This window comes from Embiotoca jacksoni, unplaced genomic scaffold, assembly GCF_022577435.1.
Source record: "Embiotoca jacksoni isolate LCO1_2020_lvr unplaced genomic scaffold, fEmbJac1.0.p SCAF_101, whole genome shotgun sequence".
In the NCBI taxonomy this organism is placed as follows: Eukaryota; Metazoa; Chordata; class Actinopteri; family Embiotocidae; genus Embiotoca; species Embiotoca jacksoni.
In genome coordinates, this window is record NW_027185232.1 from 227,170 (window position 1) to 243,373 (window position 16,204).

A 16,204-nucleotide genomic window follows, 5' to 3' on the forward strand; every position below is an offset into this window, starting at 1 on the left:
ATATACACACTCAGTTCTCCAACCAGCAGTTTTGCTTCCACTAAACTAGAAACTCCCTCTCTCTTGTCGCAGCCTATTATTCCCCCCCCTCCCCTCCCCTCGAGTACCAGTAAGAGGCTGAGCAGACCAAGACTGTATCTTCCCCGTTGTATTTCAGGAAATCATGATGCAATTCATTGGTCATGTATCTTGAAAACGATGACATCATGTAAAAATGTGCTGATGTTGCAGACTTGCCCTAAATAAACTCATACTGGCTCGGGGCCAGCAGTTATATGTCTGGTCTGTCTGGTTCAATAGTCAAAATTTGACTAAATAAACAAATATAATCTAATTAATGGACAAATAAAAGCGATCAAATATTACTGAACCATGACTGATTGTTGCCAAATCTGCTTTGAATTGCAGTGTGTGGAGATGATGAAGCTTTAATGTTGGACACATGATACTGAATCATCTCAGAGTTTGACATACACACCCGTGACGATTAGCAATGATGAAAAACAGTATGGTTGTTAATAGGCTTTCACTAAATTAACGGGCTCGTGCTACAGTGGTTCTACTTGACAAAGGCTTTCAACCTGACAATGCCCAGTGTCTATCATCATCTACAGGAGTGGATCCTCCAGCGCCCTCGTTCCCTTTACGTCGTCAGGCCTCTATTCAGCAGCATACAGGCTACTTCACTACTCATTCACCTGCGTCTGATTGTTGATGGGAAACACACGGGAGCTACAACAAAGCAGGAAACACGGCTCATGTGAGACGAGGGGTGACAACAATAGCCCTGCAGCAGACCACGTGAGCTTCTTTTTCAAATTAAACACACTTCAAAAACTTTGCATATTAATGGCAGCCAAGGAGGTGAGAAGACTCCGCTGGGCTGCAGGGTTTTACTCGTGATCCCCGCAGTTCAGGGCTGATCTGACCCGTTTCAGTTCTGGGTAATGCCAATGTTGCATTCGTCGGGCTTTAGGGTGCAGAGTGAGTGAGAGCTTCTTCTCTATAGGGAGAGTTAACGTTAGGTTTTCTGGCTGATAAAGATTCATCAGAAAGTTTGATTTACGCCAGATTTATCAACTCAATTAAGCAACAGCACAATTTTAACGCAATACAAAACAAGTGGACGATTTTGATACTTGCACAGACAGAAATGCTTCGGTATTACAGAGTATCAAAAAAACGCCTTGTTATTTGGTATAAAATGCCAAAACCAAGGCAACATACACACTAATTTGTTTTAGGGAGGGGACAGGATTTTTTTAATAGTAAAGTAAAGTTGTTTACCAACCGACATTTAAAAACAACCGAGGAAGAAGACCACTTTACTACTTCGGAGGGTTACTTTAAGTTAAACTAATTATTCAATATTCACTTGGAAATATTCTCCTATTGTTTGAAAAACCTGTGCGGTGCCCCCAAGTTTTAACTCGAGTAAATCTTACATTAGAAGGCCTGATTTCCTTCTTTCGAAACCAATGTTTGGCCACGTACCTGTCTAAGTTGCATGCGCTGCGGTAACTGAAGCCTTCACTGTGCGCAGCTGACTAGCGATAACAGCTTGCATGCGAGGCATTTAGGGGACATCTGTAAATTGTAGCGAGAGAAAAAAAAAAAGCCTGGGTTACACCCTAACCCCTCGAAACTGCACGGAAACTAAGGATATGTACCGTAATGTGCAACGTCATTTTCTTTGTGATAAAATAGATTTAAAGAAAAAAAAAAAGAAGGTTGTTTTCAGTTACCAGTATTGAAGTCAAGGTATTTTGGTGCTGCTATAGCAAATATTTTAAACATACCCCGCCTTATACATATATGGTGAATGAAAACATTAAAGGGAACAAAACGAAATTGTTTTTCCATCTAAGCAGACATATCGATTTTTGTCCTGGAAAAATAAAACGTAAAAAATACCAACACGAGTTTTAAAAGGCTCTCGGCAGTAAAACGTGTATTTCTTGGCCTATTTTGTTATTGGGTGTTGTTTGTTAATTTCCCTGACACAACATGATGTCACATTACGATGGGAGATGATAAATGTCAGGCCTTAGTGTAAAACTCCCCAGCAATAAGAGGGGAAAAAAAAGGGCATAGCAGAAGCTGAGATCCCAATTCTCTCAACAGACTAGACCACCATGCAGTTCAACAGTGGAAGATCTCACCTTTCCTGGACTGTATAAGCTCCCTGTCTTGCTTTTACTACTTCTGTTTCTTTATACACAGAAGTACCAAGGTCACACGTGCACTTCACTTACTCTAAATCCATTCTGTGAAATGAAGGAAGTCAATACACAAAGCATGCAGCGGGAAACCAAAATGCATCATCTCGGAGTAGATTTTTTTTCGTTTCCAAAGCGCAGCGGTCCCGACACAGTTGACACAGAAGTGCATATTCAGTTGTGAGGAAGTCCAGTGTCCCAAGGACAAGGCTGAACATGACATGCTCATCTTCAAAATGGATTCAACCACTCTGGTCCAAAACAAAGTGAAAGGGATCTGCCAGTAAAGCTGGCAGCACACAACACAAATGGGATGCTAAACAATTGAAGAACGATAAAACTGATAAACTGCCTGAACGACATGATTGTGAAGTCATTGCTGCGGGCAATACGGCCTTAAAGTAATATGATGCAGCACTCTTATTTTTCCAATGAAAATATTTGCGTGGTGTTTCTCCACAAACAGCTTCCCTTGAATATCATCGATTGAGCCAGTCCACCAATTTTGCAAATTTGTTTAAGCTTTAAATAAGTGCAGCTATTATAAAAGGGATCTATCTAATCTAGACTTCAAATCTTGTTAATCTAATCACGATGTAAACATACTTTTATCATTATCCTTCAAGTCTGGATTTAACTTCTTTCTTTTGGAACAGGACAGAAAAACTTTAGCTTTACTTCGAATCTCTGCGGTCAAGATTTTACTCTCTCGTGGGTCTTGGTGAGGAGTTCAGTTTTGCCCAACACGAGATGACAAGCTGCTGCTAAGAGCTGTGATCTGCATCTTCAAAGAAGCCTCCAAAACCTTCTTAATTAGCAAGCTATCCGAGAGCCACAGTCCCAGGCTCAATTTACTTGAGCACGTAAGAGTGTTCTTGAAATAAAACGGCTTAAATCAGTTCATTGTGTCAATTATATACCAGGCAGATATCCAAAAGCAGGAGGCCTTTTATGAGAAAAAGTCAGCAATTAATTGTTAGTGTAGACTCCGCTAAATGAGGTGTAAGATCTGCTGTTATGACCCGAGGAGAAAGGCATTCGAGCCAGCCGTCAGCATTAGCCGTTTCTGCACGACTCGCACTAAAAGGCTAAATTATTGCCTTGACAGAATCGTGAGTGATTAAAGGTTGTAAGTTGATCTCGTTCCACCTTGAAATTCGACCAGCTGTACCTGCTGCAAGCTATTCGGCATGTTCACAATGAGATTTAGTCATGTAATGCTAATGTGCAACTTACTCATTCAGCAGTTCATTAGCAGATATTGGAGAACACGGTGGCTGGAAGCTTGAACAACATCTGCCAACACGCAGAAAGCGCAATCCCTGTTGTTTGTTACTGTTTATTGTATTATATTACGGATATGTTTAGAAAAGCCACTTAGACATACGAGCTTGATAAATGCCGGGCACGTGCCCAGATGACAGGATTGACGCGACAACAGTACAATCATTGATCTTTTCCAACCCAACAGCCAGACGACACAAGGTGTTTTTGAATCTTCCTGCATCCTCACAAAAACATCTCACCGAGGTTAATCGGCTTGTCTTGAGTCAAAGAAAGTACAAGAGGACAAGTTATTGACGTGTTCAATTTAGGCCTGTGTTTCACCTTCTGTCCTCCAAAGAATAAGATCAGTCCACATGGACACAGGAATCGAGAGCATACTTTGTGAAAAATGACACATCTGTGACACTTGGACAGGGGGTGTGCCGGGTGTACGTACACTGAAGGCAATGTCATTTCATAAGGAGCATGCCTTGGTGCTCGCTGAAGTCCCCATTGTTGAGGGAGAAGAGCGTATAAGATATCATAGAGATGGGTCATCTGTCAGATAGAATACATTAGGGAAATTGTCTTTGAGAGATGACACAGTTAGCGCAGCAGGATGACAGCCATGCTGCAGGCACAGTGTCTAATCCGGTATCTGTGGTCAGCTAAACGGCGTACCGCTGACCTTGCCGCCCATCTCTATACTTCCTTCTCTCTCAAGAGGAGAGAATTGGCAAGACATCATGAAATCTCCTTCACAAAGGTGGCTGTCCATCCGAGAGGACAACTTTGTGACGAGCGATGATTCAGAGTGGTGTGTAACTGCCAGCCAGTGGACATTGGCAGACATAATTTGGAGCTCTTGCTGATTTTACAATAAAGCCTGATCTGTGCTACGAGTGCCGCCGGTAACGGTCATTACCAGAGAGCAAATGGTCCAGAAATTGTTTCTCCAGCAGGGGTTAAATAGAGGGAGGTTAAAGTAGCCAAGGACTCAGTCAATAGTAATCACAATTAAATCACAGATGTCAGGCTGCTAATAGCTTATTGCAGATATATTGGTATCGGTGTAAAACTGCAACACTGAAATGCTAAAGAGCGTCATAATTACATGACTCGTGCACCAGAAAGCCTTTCGATTTATGTTTCACCTGAAACATAACCTCCTCACTAAATACCTCGGCCACAGTTCTTTCTCATGACGTGTGTAGGATGGAGGAGTCTTCAGTCACGCTAGCGGCGCCGTGATGTTCAGTTTAAATAAAACCAAACTGTTGTTGTATGGTTTTAGGTGAAATGTCAGGTTCGTGAGTGATCAAGGAGACTTAACACCCAGTTGCATGGCAATCAGCCAACAATTGTTGAGACGAGGAGAAACTCAAAATGTCAACCTGTTTGAGGAAGTGTCAAAAAAGAAAATCTCCAGTACTCAGTGGGATTCATGAATGTCTGTACTAAAAGTGTGCCAGTTTAATAGATGGTAAATGCTTCACTGAGTAAATGACAATCTGCCTTTCTGACGGCACTAAAGGGAAAGTCAGGGGGTCACTAGGAAGTCATTATGAGTCGTGCTCTGGAAACCATATACATCTCAATAAAATGGCATGGTTATTCTTCACAGAGTTGCGTCATTATTTTAGGCTGAACCACAGTGTGGGCTGACCAACCTCACCATCCCAGCTAGTGTGGCTATAAACAACAACAACAAAAACAACAACAAAAGTATAGTGGATTTACCATTATAAGATTTTTGAAACTCTAAAAATATTAATATCTGCCTAAAAATCCCTGAATAGATCAGGCACTATTCATGAATGAATATACGTTATGATTGTGGCACAACTGTCTAAATTGTTTTTGTTTTTGTAAAGGAAGACAACAACAGTACTGATGTCTTCTAAATATGAGAAGTCTCAACATTGCCGAGAAAGTCGAGCAGTTAAAGATGAAATTGGCTCAACGGGAAAAGACATCTAACATTTTCTAATCAACTACTTGATATGTAAAACATTATTAACAGGTTACATTCGGTCTGAGTGTGTTCTGTGTGAAAACCTAACCAGCTACAAGGTTAAATTTAGTTCAGTCAATGTCTCCCATGTTGGTTGGAATAACTGGGTATCATCAACTGCCTTTAATTTCTTCCCCTCATTAAAAATTAAAAGCAAATTTAACCCCTTCCATTTGTCCTAAAAGTTCCTTGATTCAATTACAACAAATCATAATTAAAATGTGGATTTCCCACATAATTCACTGTTCATCCACATCAATATCCCACAGTCCTTCTGTACACCAGGGAATTAAACATCAGCCTCCACCAAAGCAAACATGTTTCAGTGCCTCAGAACAAAAGAGATGTAAATGTTCCATTGGCGTTATCGCCATTTCAGCTGAACTGGAGACGCAGGGCCGATTCAACTCCTTCACTTGTGCTATAAGACACGACTGTGAGTCCATCTCAATCTACAGTGTGTTTTCATGCACTATACACATTAAACTTTTACTAAAGTCTGTTGGCAGGACACCACAAGTATGCTTTCCCTAAATAAAAGCTTTTAAAAGTGCACACAGCTCTTGCTTTTTAGAGCAGCTCTTACTGTGAATTCTAGCTCAAGCTACACGTTTTGCATCTTCTTGCCGTGCTTCTGGATTCTGGCAGGAAGTGGAATAATGATTCAAACGCGAGTAATTTTCAGGACATTACGATAAGAGGTCAGCTAAGGTTGACCATGTACTGGAAAGAAACAAAGCTGGAAGTTATCTCGGCCGAACACGTGCAACAGAGATAATTCAGAACAGTCGGGGAAATGTCAATCAAACGTGATTTGTTTACACCCACACAGGCCAGAGAATAAGTCTAATCAGCCAAGTAACTGCGAACACTTCTGTGGGCGTACGGTGGCTTTAACAAATGAGAAGCAGTTTGCGTTATAGCCTCAAAGTGAGATGATCCGCGCTGAATTTACTTCACTGCCTAGTGCTTAGCTAATCTTGACATCTGATCGTTCTCGTGCCACATCTACAGGAACAACGACATCCACGGAACGAAGGAGTTTTAGGGAATATGCATTAAACGTGGCCGAGACTTTCTCCACGCCTGTCCTGGTTGGGAGACTGCCAGCTGGATTCTTTCAAAATAAAAGCAGACAAGGCAGCATCTAATCAGCTCCAACAGGTCTCTGAGCACTTGATGTTGTATGTAGTTAGTAAGCAAAACAACATGACGATGGATTATCTTTATTAGGTATTATTTTATACATTTATAGGTTAATTGTTTGGACAAAAAAAAATGTCAGAAAATAATCATCAAACTTTCATATTGAGTTTACTATCTTAGAAGACCAATAGTGAGAAATAAATTACAATTTAGAAGCTAGAAATTGTGAATTTTAGGCATTTTTTCTTTAGAAATCACTGACAGTTACCATTTAAGTTTCTGTTTAAGTCATCTTAACAATATAATAATCAAAAACTGGATGTTTATTACTACTATTAACATAGACAAATCTAATCAATAAAAGACCTTGCAACAAATCAGAGTAGCCAAAAATCTAAGTGGAGTCAGCCCCAAACCGACTGTTTTCATTATTGATTATTCAGCTGACAATTTTCTAAAACAAATTAATTAGTCTATAATGATAAGCAAGTACCAATTTATGTATATAGAACTGTTCAAAACAGAAACTATAAAAGTGTGTCTTGGTGAAAGCAACTAAACAATACAAGAGCAAGACGATATAATTCAGCACAATGTAGTTGAGTCGATGGTGACATAATTAAATGTTTTGTGATCAATAGTCCAAAACCCCCAAAATGTTTGATTTCAATACACTAAAAGCTGGAAAAGGTTACCTAATCAATTAATTGAAGATTACTCAGTCAGCATTCAGAAGAAAGAAAACTTGCAGGAATAACAAGACGTCAATGACGGGCCTCTGTGGACTCCAGACAGAGATCATAAGTCCTAATAATGTGATATTCATGGGCGTAAATAACAGAGCCACACTGTGTTTCACGTAAACATTACATTTCCAATATGATCACAGACTGGGAAACGCAACACAAACAGGAAACAAGTGTGCAAATAATGTCTGCATGTTCAGTCACCGTCTCTGATGTCCTTACAGGTCCGACAGACCACCCACTCATACAAGATGCAATGAAAACGTAATCCTGCTGGCTTTAGGTCACCTGTTCAGGCCCACTGTTGTGAGGGTGACCGTCTAATCAGAACAAACTCAGTTGCAATGCTTTTTACAAAAACAGGGAAAAAGGAGTCCAATTGACTGACAATACAAAACTAAATACAATAAAAACTGTTTCCTGTGGCTTTCTGTCCAACATGTTTTGAAGTAATCAAGATCAATCCTGCAAAGCGAGTTAATAAATCATAGTTACCAGTGTTTGTTGCACCGATGGTATCAGTAGAACACAAAAACACTATCTCCATTAAAACAAAGAACACGATTCGAGGGTTGATATTAAAAGAACCTCTTCTTTGGAGCATGTTCACAGTTGTGGGTCTTGATATTACAGCGGCATATTTCAGCTTGTCAAATGCAGCTTCAGTAATCACATGCGAGTATCAGTTAGCTGACCTTACAGTGCCATTAGCTCGCCTGATAAAATAAAACACACCGTGGGCTTGGGAAGGGGTTTATGATGCACCGCTCAGTGAAGCCATCAGGCGGGCGGCGGCGAAGCAATATCAGCTTGACATTGGTCGGCTTGTTCTTCAGAAAAATTAGCATCTTCAAACGGATGGCGCTCAGTTGTTTTAGTTATAGATGGCCGGCTTAAACAAATGTCACTGTGTCGTGCCTCGACCTCACTTTACTGAGAGCTCAGCTGAAATCCAGCACTTACATTTCCACAAGAATAACAGTATGAATAGAGGACTTTGTGAAAATTCTATTGTCAACATTTTTTTATAGCAATCAAATCTCAGTTTCTTGTCTGCTACATGATACTTGTTTAATCACCTCTCACAAGTTAACCTGTTTGTACATTGGCTGTCAAATATTGTAAACTGTCTTCCATGAAAATATGTTGGGGGTTTTTTGCGACACAAAACATTTTTGGTGGATTTTTAATGAGGAAGAAATGCCAGATGCAGCTTCTGGTTGAGTTCAAGAAACATTTAATGATAAACACAAGGGGCTAAGAGAGTACATTCACCTCATACAACCACAACTGCTCTAATCCTGACCCTTTATGAGAAGCTCGACAAGATCTCCAGAAATCATGTGACATTTTGTGTAAACTGTCCTGGTGACAAAGAAAATCCAGTTCATGGCAGCACTTGGTGCTGATGAAATGATCTATGACATCTACAAAGCGCCGCTGTTCTGCTTCTCCAGAGGAGGTGATGCAACATCCTTCATGTTTGATAGTTCAACTACGGCTCAGTTTCCAGACTGCAGAACGTCCGACTCTGAGCGAGTACTCCCTGACACACATCTAGTACTTCTTGACTGCACATGCAGCCTGAACAGAATTAAATTTAAATTAAAATCCGCGTCACACCTTGTCAACAACACTACATATTTGTCTTCATGCATGTCAGAAATAAAACATCCGAGCGGCTAGGAGGAATCTGCTAGGGCTTCAACTAACCATTATTTTCATCATCAATTCATTATTTGATCAAAAAAGGCAAACATAAATAAATATTTAGTTTGAGACCACCCACCAAGAAAATAAGCAAATATTAACATTTAAGAAATCCCAGCTTCCATGAATATGTTATCAGAGGAGGTGCCAATCAATTTCTGTTGACTAATTGCTGCTGTTGTTCTAAAAGACTTCATTGGTCAATAAGTGTCTCACAATAAGGTAAATGTACAGCTTCCTTTCCCCACTGCTGGTGGCAGCTCTACTCTACTCACCGGAGGTACTTCAGCAATTAGTTTTCTACTGCAGACGACACACACAGACCCACTGGATGCTTTCCTTGGAACCCAAACAGAGGAACGTTCGTCTGCACCTCGCACATCGATCCAGTGCGCTTTTTCCGGTTGCGATTAACTGAGTAATCAGGTGATTAATACTATAGTACCTTGACTTGTTAACAATGGCAGGTTTGTGCCGGATGTCACATGTCGCGCATGCAGTGGTGCAGTGATTGTGACAATCCTCTCTGACTAACCAGTGGTCTGCAGTGTTTTCATGTCACCTTTTGGCTTGTTTGGAACCTCAATGGACGCGATACCGAAACTTTCCGTCCGAAGGGAAACCAAACAAAGACGAGCAGAATGGAGCTGAGCCGGTATGAGCAGCGGTGAAGGGGCTTATGGTGGTCACCATTCAGCTCTCTGCTGGACTGTTTATGTTTAAAACAAAGGCTGCAACGCTCGCAGAATGCAAGACGTAATCTGCAGCTGTTCCTCGAAAGAATGAACAGAAATATGTCCTTTGAGTGACAGTGAAGCTGTGACCTTGGATAAAAACTGAAGTAATTGAATTTTGTGCTGAAAGGTCCTTTTACACAGTGCAGGAACCCGGTTGGTTACACAGGTAGCAGGTTGAATCGACCCATCCTCCTCCCACTGCCTTTGAGCACAAGTCACAACAACACCGGTGGTCACACGTGTAGTAAAACGACTGCTACCGCCCGCTGATCTGTCAACAAGGTCAGATTTTCTAATGCTGTAGTTACTGTGTATCCCCAGTTTTTACTGTTTCACCTTTCTGAGCTGACATACCTGTGTCACAAAACACCACCACCAAAGATTTAACACGTGGCACGCTTATCTCATATGTTTATGTGCATCTCTTTGGAAGATGATGCATGATGTGACTTCTTTCATTTTAAGACTCTTAAGGTTTGTGTTGCAAATCCTCTAATGGCACCATTCAGCCATCTTTGTTTACATGACATGGGTACATCACATGAGTTTTTCTGCACTGAACTGTCATTTGAATTGATTATGGAGCCTCGTACCGAACTGCTTCTTAAAAATTGGCGATGCACTGTGGAGACAAATGTACATCGATTCTAATAAGACAGTTCAAACTGAGGTCACAATAGCTCAAATCTTAATAGTGTGACAGAAGGAAGCGCCGATGGGTCCGACAACAACCAGGCTATTTAATTCACACTAAACAACAACTGATCCAAAAAGGCAGGATTTGGACCTTTTACATGCTATTTGACTGCAGTCCAATAAATGTAACTGCATGTTGAAGTGTATAAATGTAATATAAGAAACAACAGCAGGCAAATTACAGTGCAAGTTACATTTGATATTCTAAATTAAACTTTAGGCACCAGTCACACGAAACAGCCAAACGGTGTCTCGCTTCCAAGTGCCGTCAATCACGGTGTGAGACACATGAGACCAGGTGTCCTATAGGCTGAACGCTTTGAATTATTAATCAGAGCGCCTTGTTGCTCCCGATGTCACCACTTAGCAATTTGTAAGCATTTTGCTCGCAGCTCTGTGCAACCGAACACCACTGCAGCCCGAGTCACGTCGAGATATTCAACCAGCCAGTTGAGAGGAACCAACGCACTTGTGACATCCTGCTGTTCTTCTATCACATGTATCAGGTGAGTGTGTTTGTTGTTGTTGTTGTTGTTGTTGTTGTGGTGTCTCTGTCCGGTAATCATGCAACACCACGCCTCTGCATTGACTGTACTTATCATGTAATTAAGCGGCACAGTGGTTCAGTGGTTTGCACGGTCGCCTCACAGCAAAAAGGTCCTGGGTTCGAATCCGGGCCCGGGCCTTTCTGTGTGAGTCTGCATGTTCTCCGTGTGCCTGCGTGGGTTCTCTCGGTACTCCGGCTTCCTCCCACCATCCAGAAACATGAACCTCAGGTTAATTGGTGGTTCTACAAATGTCCCTGAGGTGTGAACGGTCTTTGTTTCCGTCTGTCTCTACGTGTCCCTGTGATGGACTGGTGACCTGTCCAGGTGAACCCCGCCTTCACCCTAAGTGAGCTGGGATAGGCTCCGCCCCCCCGTGACCCTGTTCAGGATAAAGCGGGTGGAGATGATGGATGGATGGGTCACGTAATTATGGACGTCACCAACAATTCCCTTTATTATCAACAGATCCGTCAATTATTTACGTTGATAATTACTTGATGAATTGATCAATTAAATGTCAAAAATAGATAAATCCAAAGTCCTTACGTTACCATAGAAACAAACTACATAAATTACATTTCTAGATAAGGAACATTTTCACATAATTACAGTTATAGAAGCAATTAATCTTGATTATTTGGAAATGCTCCAATTAAAGTGGAGAAAAGAGCAGCTGTACCACTTATGATTCAAAACAAAGATAAGATTTTTCTATAAATATTTAATATTTGTTCAACCATCTGTTCCACCTCTATTAGTGATTTATCTCCAGTTCAGAAGGAAACATTTAGTACATAATAGAAACTAACACCGGTGTCCATGTTGGTAGTAACTGGCCTCAGGTTGTCGTGCTATTGTATTAACATTCAAGTCAATGATACGTTTCTCTGAAAAATATCTATCTGATGTTTGAATTTTGGTTTAAATTGCATAGATTAAGAGAAAAACATGTTTTGAATGGCTGGTTTGTTTAGATGAGGATAAAGAGTCTCTAACATTATAACACTTCGGTGCAGCCCAAGCTGCTGTAACGTCGCTGTAAGCTTTGCTTTACTAATGTTTGGTGATTATTATTTTTTATGGCAGTTTATGTTTAAATATCGTAATGACAATAATGCAAAACTACATGAAAATGAATGTGTTTTTTTTAAATACCTGCCCACCACAACACCAAGGCCCTCCAGAAACCCTCCAGAAACCCTGAAACCCTCCAGAAACCCTCCAGAAACCCTGAAACCCTCCAGAAACCCTCCAGAAACCCTGAAACCCTCCAGAAACCCTCCAGAAACCCTCCAGAAACCCTGAAACCCTCCAGAAACCCTCCAGAAACCCTGAAACCCTCCAGAAACCCTCCAGAAACCCAGAAACCCTCCAGAAACCCTCCAGAAACCCTGAAACCCTCCAGAAACCCTCCAGAAACTCTGAGAGTCTGATCTTCAATTCAGGATAACAATCTGCTTTAACATCAGGCAAACAACATATTTCATCCAGACTGTTGGGAGGAGTTTTAAGGTTCTGGAGATCTTCACGAACTGCTCAGATCATCTCAGGATGTCCAACCATTGCTGTGCAGGTGTTGTTCTGCATGCAGACCTGTGAGATCAGGTCTTACCTGTGTAGCCAGCGATCCAGCCCCAGGTGGACACCATGGCCAGCAGCCACTGGAACATGAAGCCTTCGACGTGCCAGAACACGGTGCTGTCCCACAACCGGAGCGGCTGGAGGAGCAGCATGTAGCAGCAGTAGGACGGGATGGCCACGCAGTTGTTGAGGACCATGAACACGAAGCGGATCGCAGACTTGAGGAGAACCCAGCCCAGTTCTCCGGCTCCGTCCAAGAGCTGAGCCATCCTGAAGCTCTGGCTGCTGTCTCCACCTGCTGTCTCCACCTGCTGTCTCACCAGCTGTCTCCACCTGCTGTCTCCACCTGCTGTCTCCACCTGCTGTCTCCACCTGTTCCACAAAAGACAAGAGTCTGTGTCTCATAACGTTGTCTTCTGTCCACCAGCTGTCTTCACCGAGGACACAAATCTGCTAAATGACCCGTAACTCACATCCAAGGACCCAAAGAGAAGCTAACCGGAACCGGAGAGAAGCTGCTTCACGGATCAACACACACGATCTTCTGTTTATTATCCGGGAATGTGTGTGTGTCTCCGGTGTCTCTCCGGTGTGTCTCCGGTGTGTCTCCGGTGTCTCTCCGGTAGATAACGGAGAACCGGAGAACCGGAGCAGTAAAACATGTAAAGCCCGTTAAAGGACCGACCTAGCTAGTGCGGTGAGTTAGCATAACGGGGACAAACAACCGGTTCCGGTCGAACCGGTGATTTACACCAAAAGAGGCGGTCCGGGTCTCTGGGACACCTCCACCCGAGGACACCTCCTCCACCCGTGGTCTCAGGATGTCTCAGGGTGTCTCATGTCTCAGATGTCTCAGGGTGTCTCATGTCTCAGATGTCTCAGGATGTCTCATGTCTCAGATGTCTCAGGGTGTCTCAGATGTCAGATGTCTCATGTCTCAGGATGTCTCATGTCTCAGATGTCTCAGGTGTCTCAGGGTGTCTCAGATGTCTCAGGGTGTCTCAGGATGTCTCAGATGTCTCAGGGTGTCTCAGATGTCTCAGGGTGTCTCAGATGTCAGATGTCTCATGTCTCAGATGTCTCAGGGTGTCTCATGTCTCAGATGTCTCATGTCTCAGATGTCTCAGGTGTCTCAGGGTGTCTCAGATGTCTCATGTCTCAGGTGTCTCATGTCTCAGATGTCTCATGTCTCAAGTGTCTCAGATGTCTCAGGTGTCTCAGGGTGTCTCAGATGTCTCAGGGTGTCTCAGATGTCAGATGTCTCATGTCTCAGATGTCTCAGGGTGTCTCATGTCTCAGATGTCTCATGTCTCAGATGTCTCATGTCTCAGGTGTCTCATGTCTCAGGTGTCTCATGTCTCAGATGTCTCATGTCTCAGGTGTCTCAGGGTGTCTCAGATGTCTCATGTCTCAGATGTCTCATGTCTCAGATGTCAGATGTCTCATGTCTCAGATGTCTCAGGTGTCTCAGGGTGTCTCAGATGTCTCAGGGTGTCTCATGTCTCAGGTGTCTCATGTCTCAGATGTCTCATGTCTCAGGTGTCTCAGGGTGTCTCAGATGTCTCATGTCTCAGATGTCAGATGTCTCATGTCTCAGATGTCTCAGATGTCTCAGGTGTCTCAGGGTGTCTCAGATGTCTCATGTCTCAGATGTCTCATGTCTCAGATGTCTCATGTCTCAGATGTCTCATGTCTCAGATGTCTCATGTCTCAGATGTCTCAGATGTCTCACCAGTAGTTCTGTAGTTCAGAAGAAGGTTCAACTCACCGGATTAACGTCGCTGGAGCATCCAAGGACGAGATGGAGCAGAGAGGTGGAGGAGGAGGTGGAGCAGAGCTGACCAGACCAGAGCTGGTGATGGAGGAGGTGATGGAGGAGGTGGAGGTGGTGGAGCAGAGAGAGGAGGAGGAGGAGGACACGAGCTGAGATGTAGCTTGTAGCTTTAGCTTGTAGCTTGTAGCTTTAGCAGGTCACGTGGAGCTAACCTGCTAACCTGCTAACCTAAACGGTTAAATTAGCAGTGATGCTAGTTAGCATGATCCGCGTCTCTGAAGCTTCAGATTTCTGTTTCACGAAGAACTGAAGGATCAAACGCAGCTGCTCCGTCCGGCGCCCCGCCGGTACAAACATCTGTTCAGTCGGTCTCGAAACACATCGAACACATCAAACGGATCAAACGGATATAAACCGATTAACGGTTAACGGGGTCCAGCTCCGGTCCACCGGCGACCACCGACAGCTCGCTAGCTCGCTAGCAAGCAGCTCCAGTTGAGCGTCGCTGGCTCCATCAGTCCGAGACACCGGGACAACTCCTCCGGTGCATCTTCATCTTCATCATCTTCATCATCTTCATCTTCTTCTTCATCAGCGTCGTCAAGTTAGCTAGCTGCTGAGCTCACAGAACAAAGCGAAGCGGCGGCTCCGATCAAACGGAGGAAAAACAGAAATATACACGTGAACATCAAACACGGCGGCGGAGATCCGTCCCGTTAACTCCCGTTAACTCCCGTTAACTTCCGTTATCTCCCGTCATCTTCCTCCAAATCCCGTCATCTTCCTCCAAATCCCGTCATCTTCCTCCAAATCCCGTCATCTTCCTCCAAATCCCGTCATCTTCCTCCAAATCCCGATTCACAACAACAGATCCCACAACTGGAGCGGAAATGAGTTCATGTTGCTTTCAAAATAAAAGCTTCGTGGGTCACAAAGACTCTTCTGAACATTCTGATTGAAACGTCTTTTAAATATATATTTAAAGATAGATATGTTTTACTTTTTTATTTACATATATATTTGTTTCATTTATGGTGAAAATAAATGTTAATATTTTGTAACGAACATGCTTGTGTATTTCTACACAATTTGCTATCCAATATTTATATCAGTTTTTAAGATTGAATTGATTCCTTTTTATAGCTTAATTATTACCAACTAGATTATTTTGTATTACCTCCCCTTTGAATGGCAAATGTTGGGCTTAATAAAATGACGTACAACCAGAAACCTGCCATCGGAGGCTTTCCTTGGCAGACGTCCATCATACCTGCTAGAAATCAACTGGGAATCTTGAATTGGAAATTAAGTGATGACATCACCACGTGAGCATAACCAGTATATTTAAAGTAGTAATTTAGTAAAATAGTAAAGTTGTTAATCTTTAAAAAGTCAACCTCCGTATTTTAAAACGGAGTAGGGTTTAATTAAATGGATTTCCTTGGTTTAATGAGGTATTAAAAACACACTTTGAATTGATTTTGAAATGCAAAACCGGAACTTTGTTAATTCATTCCTTCTCCGGTGATGCTCGTCCACCTGACCGGTTTATAGTCCCTGAGTGACCAGACTCTGATGGTTTCAGTGTCTATGAACAGGAAACTGCCTTTTTTTTTTCTTCTAAAAATTGCGACCAGATATTTTGACTTCGTCTTAAATCATCCGGACTCATCTCTTTCTGCAAGTTATTTTTTTTAGATGACATCATCAGTGTGGGTGCGGGGCTTCACCGTTAAAATCAATGTATTTACTTCACTTTATGTCAAA

At 42.5% G+C, this 16,204-nt stretch overlaps 1 protein-coding gene across 3 annotated transcripts in view; it reads right to left on the reverse strand.

Annotated features, from left to right (window-relative positions):
* The window catches only part of lpgat1 (lysophosphatidylglycerol acyltransferase 1), a 45,135-nt gene extending 29,841 nt beyond the window's left edge, over nt 1-15,294 (reverse strand). For 2 of the 3 annotated variants that reach the window (XR_011179507.1, XM_069173876.1), the window contains exons 1-2: nt 14,432-15,294; nt 12,695-13,022 (exon numbers count right to left, since the gene is read on the reverse strand). Coding sequence is in view for 2 of the 3 variants with exons in the window: in XM_069173876.1 (XP_069029977.1) it covers nt 12,695-12,932 (238 nt within the window). In the remaining variant the exon portion in view is untranslated. Of the gene's footprint in view, nt 1-12,694; nt 13,036-14,431 lie in introns of all 3 variants that reach the window. The other variant, XM_069173885.1, reaches the window with a different exon arrangement.
* Between the last annotated feature and the right edge of the window lie 910 nt (nt 15,295-16,204).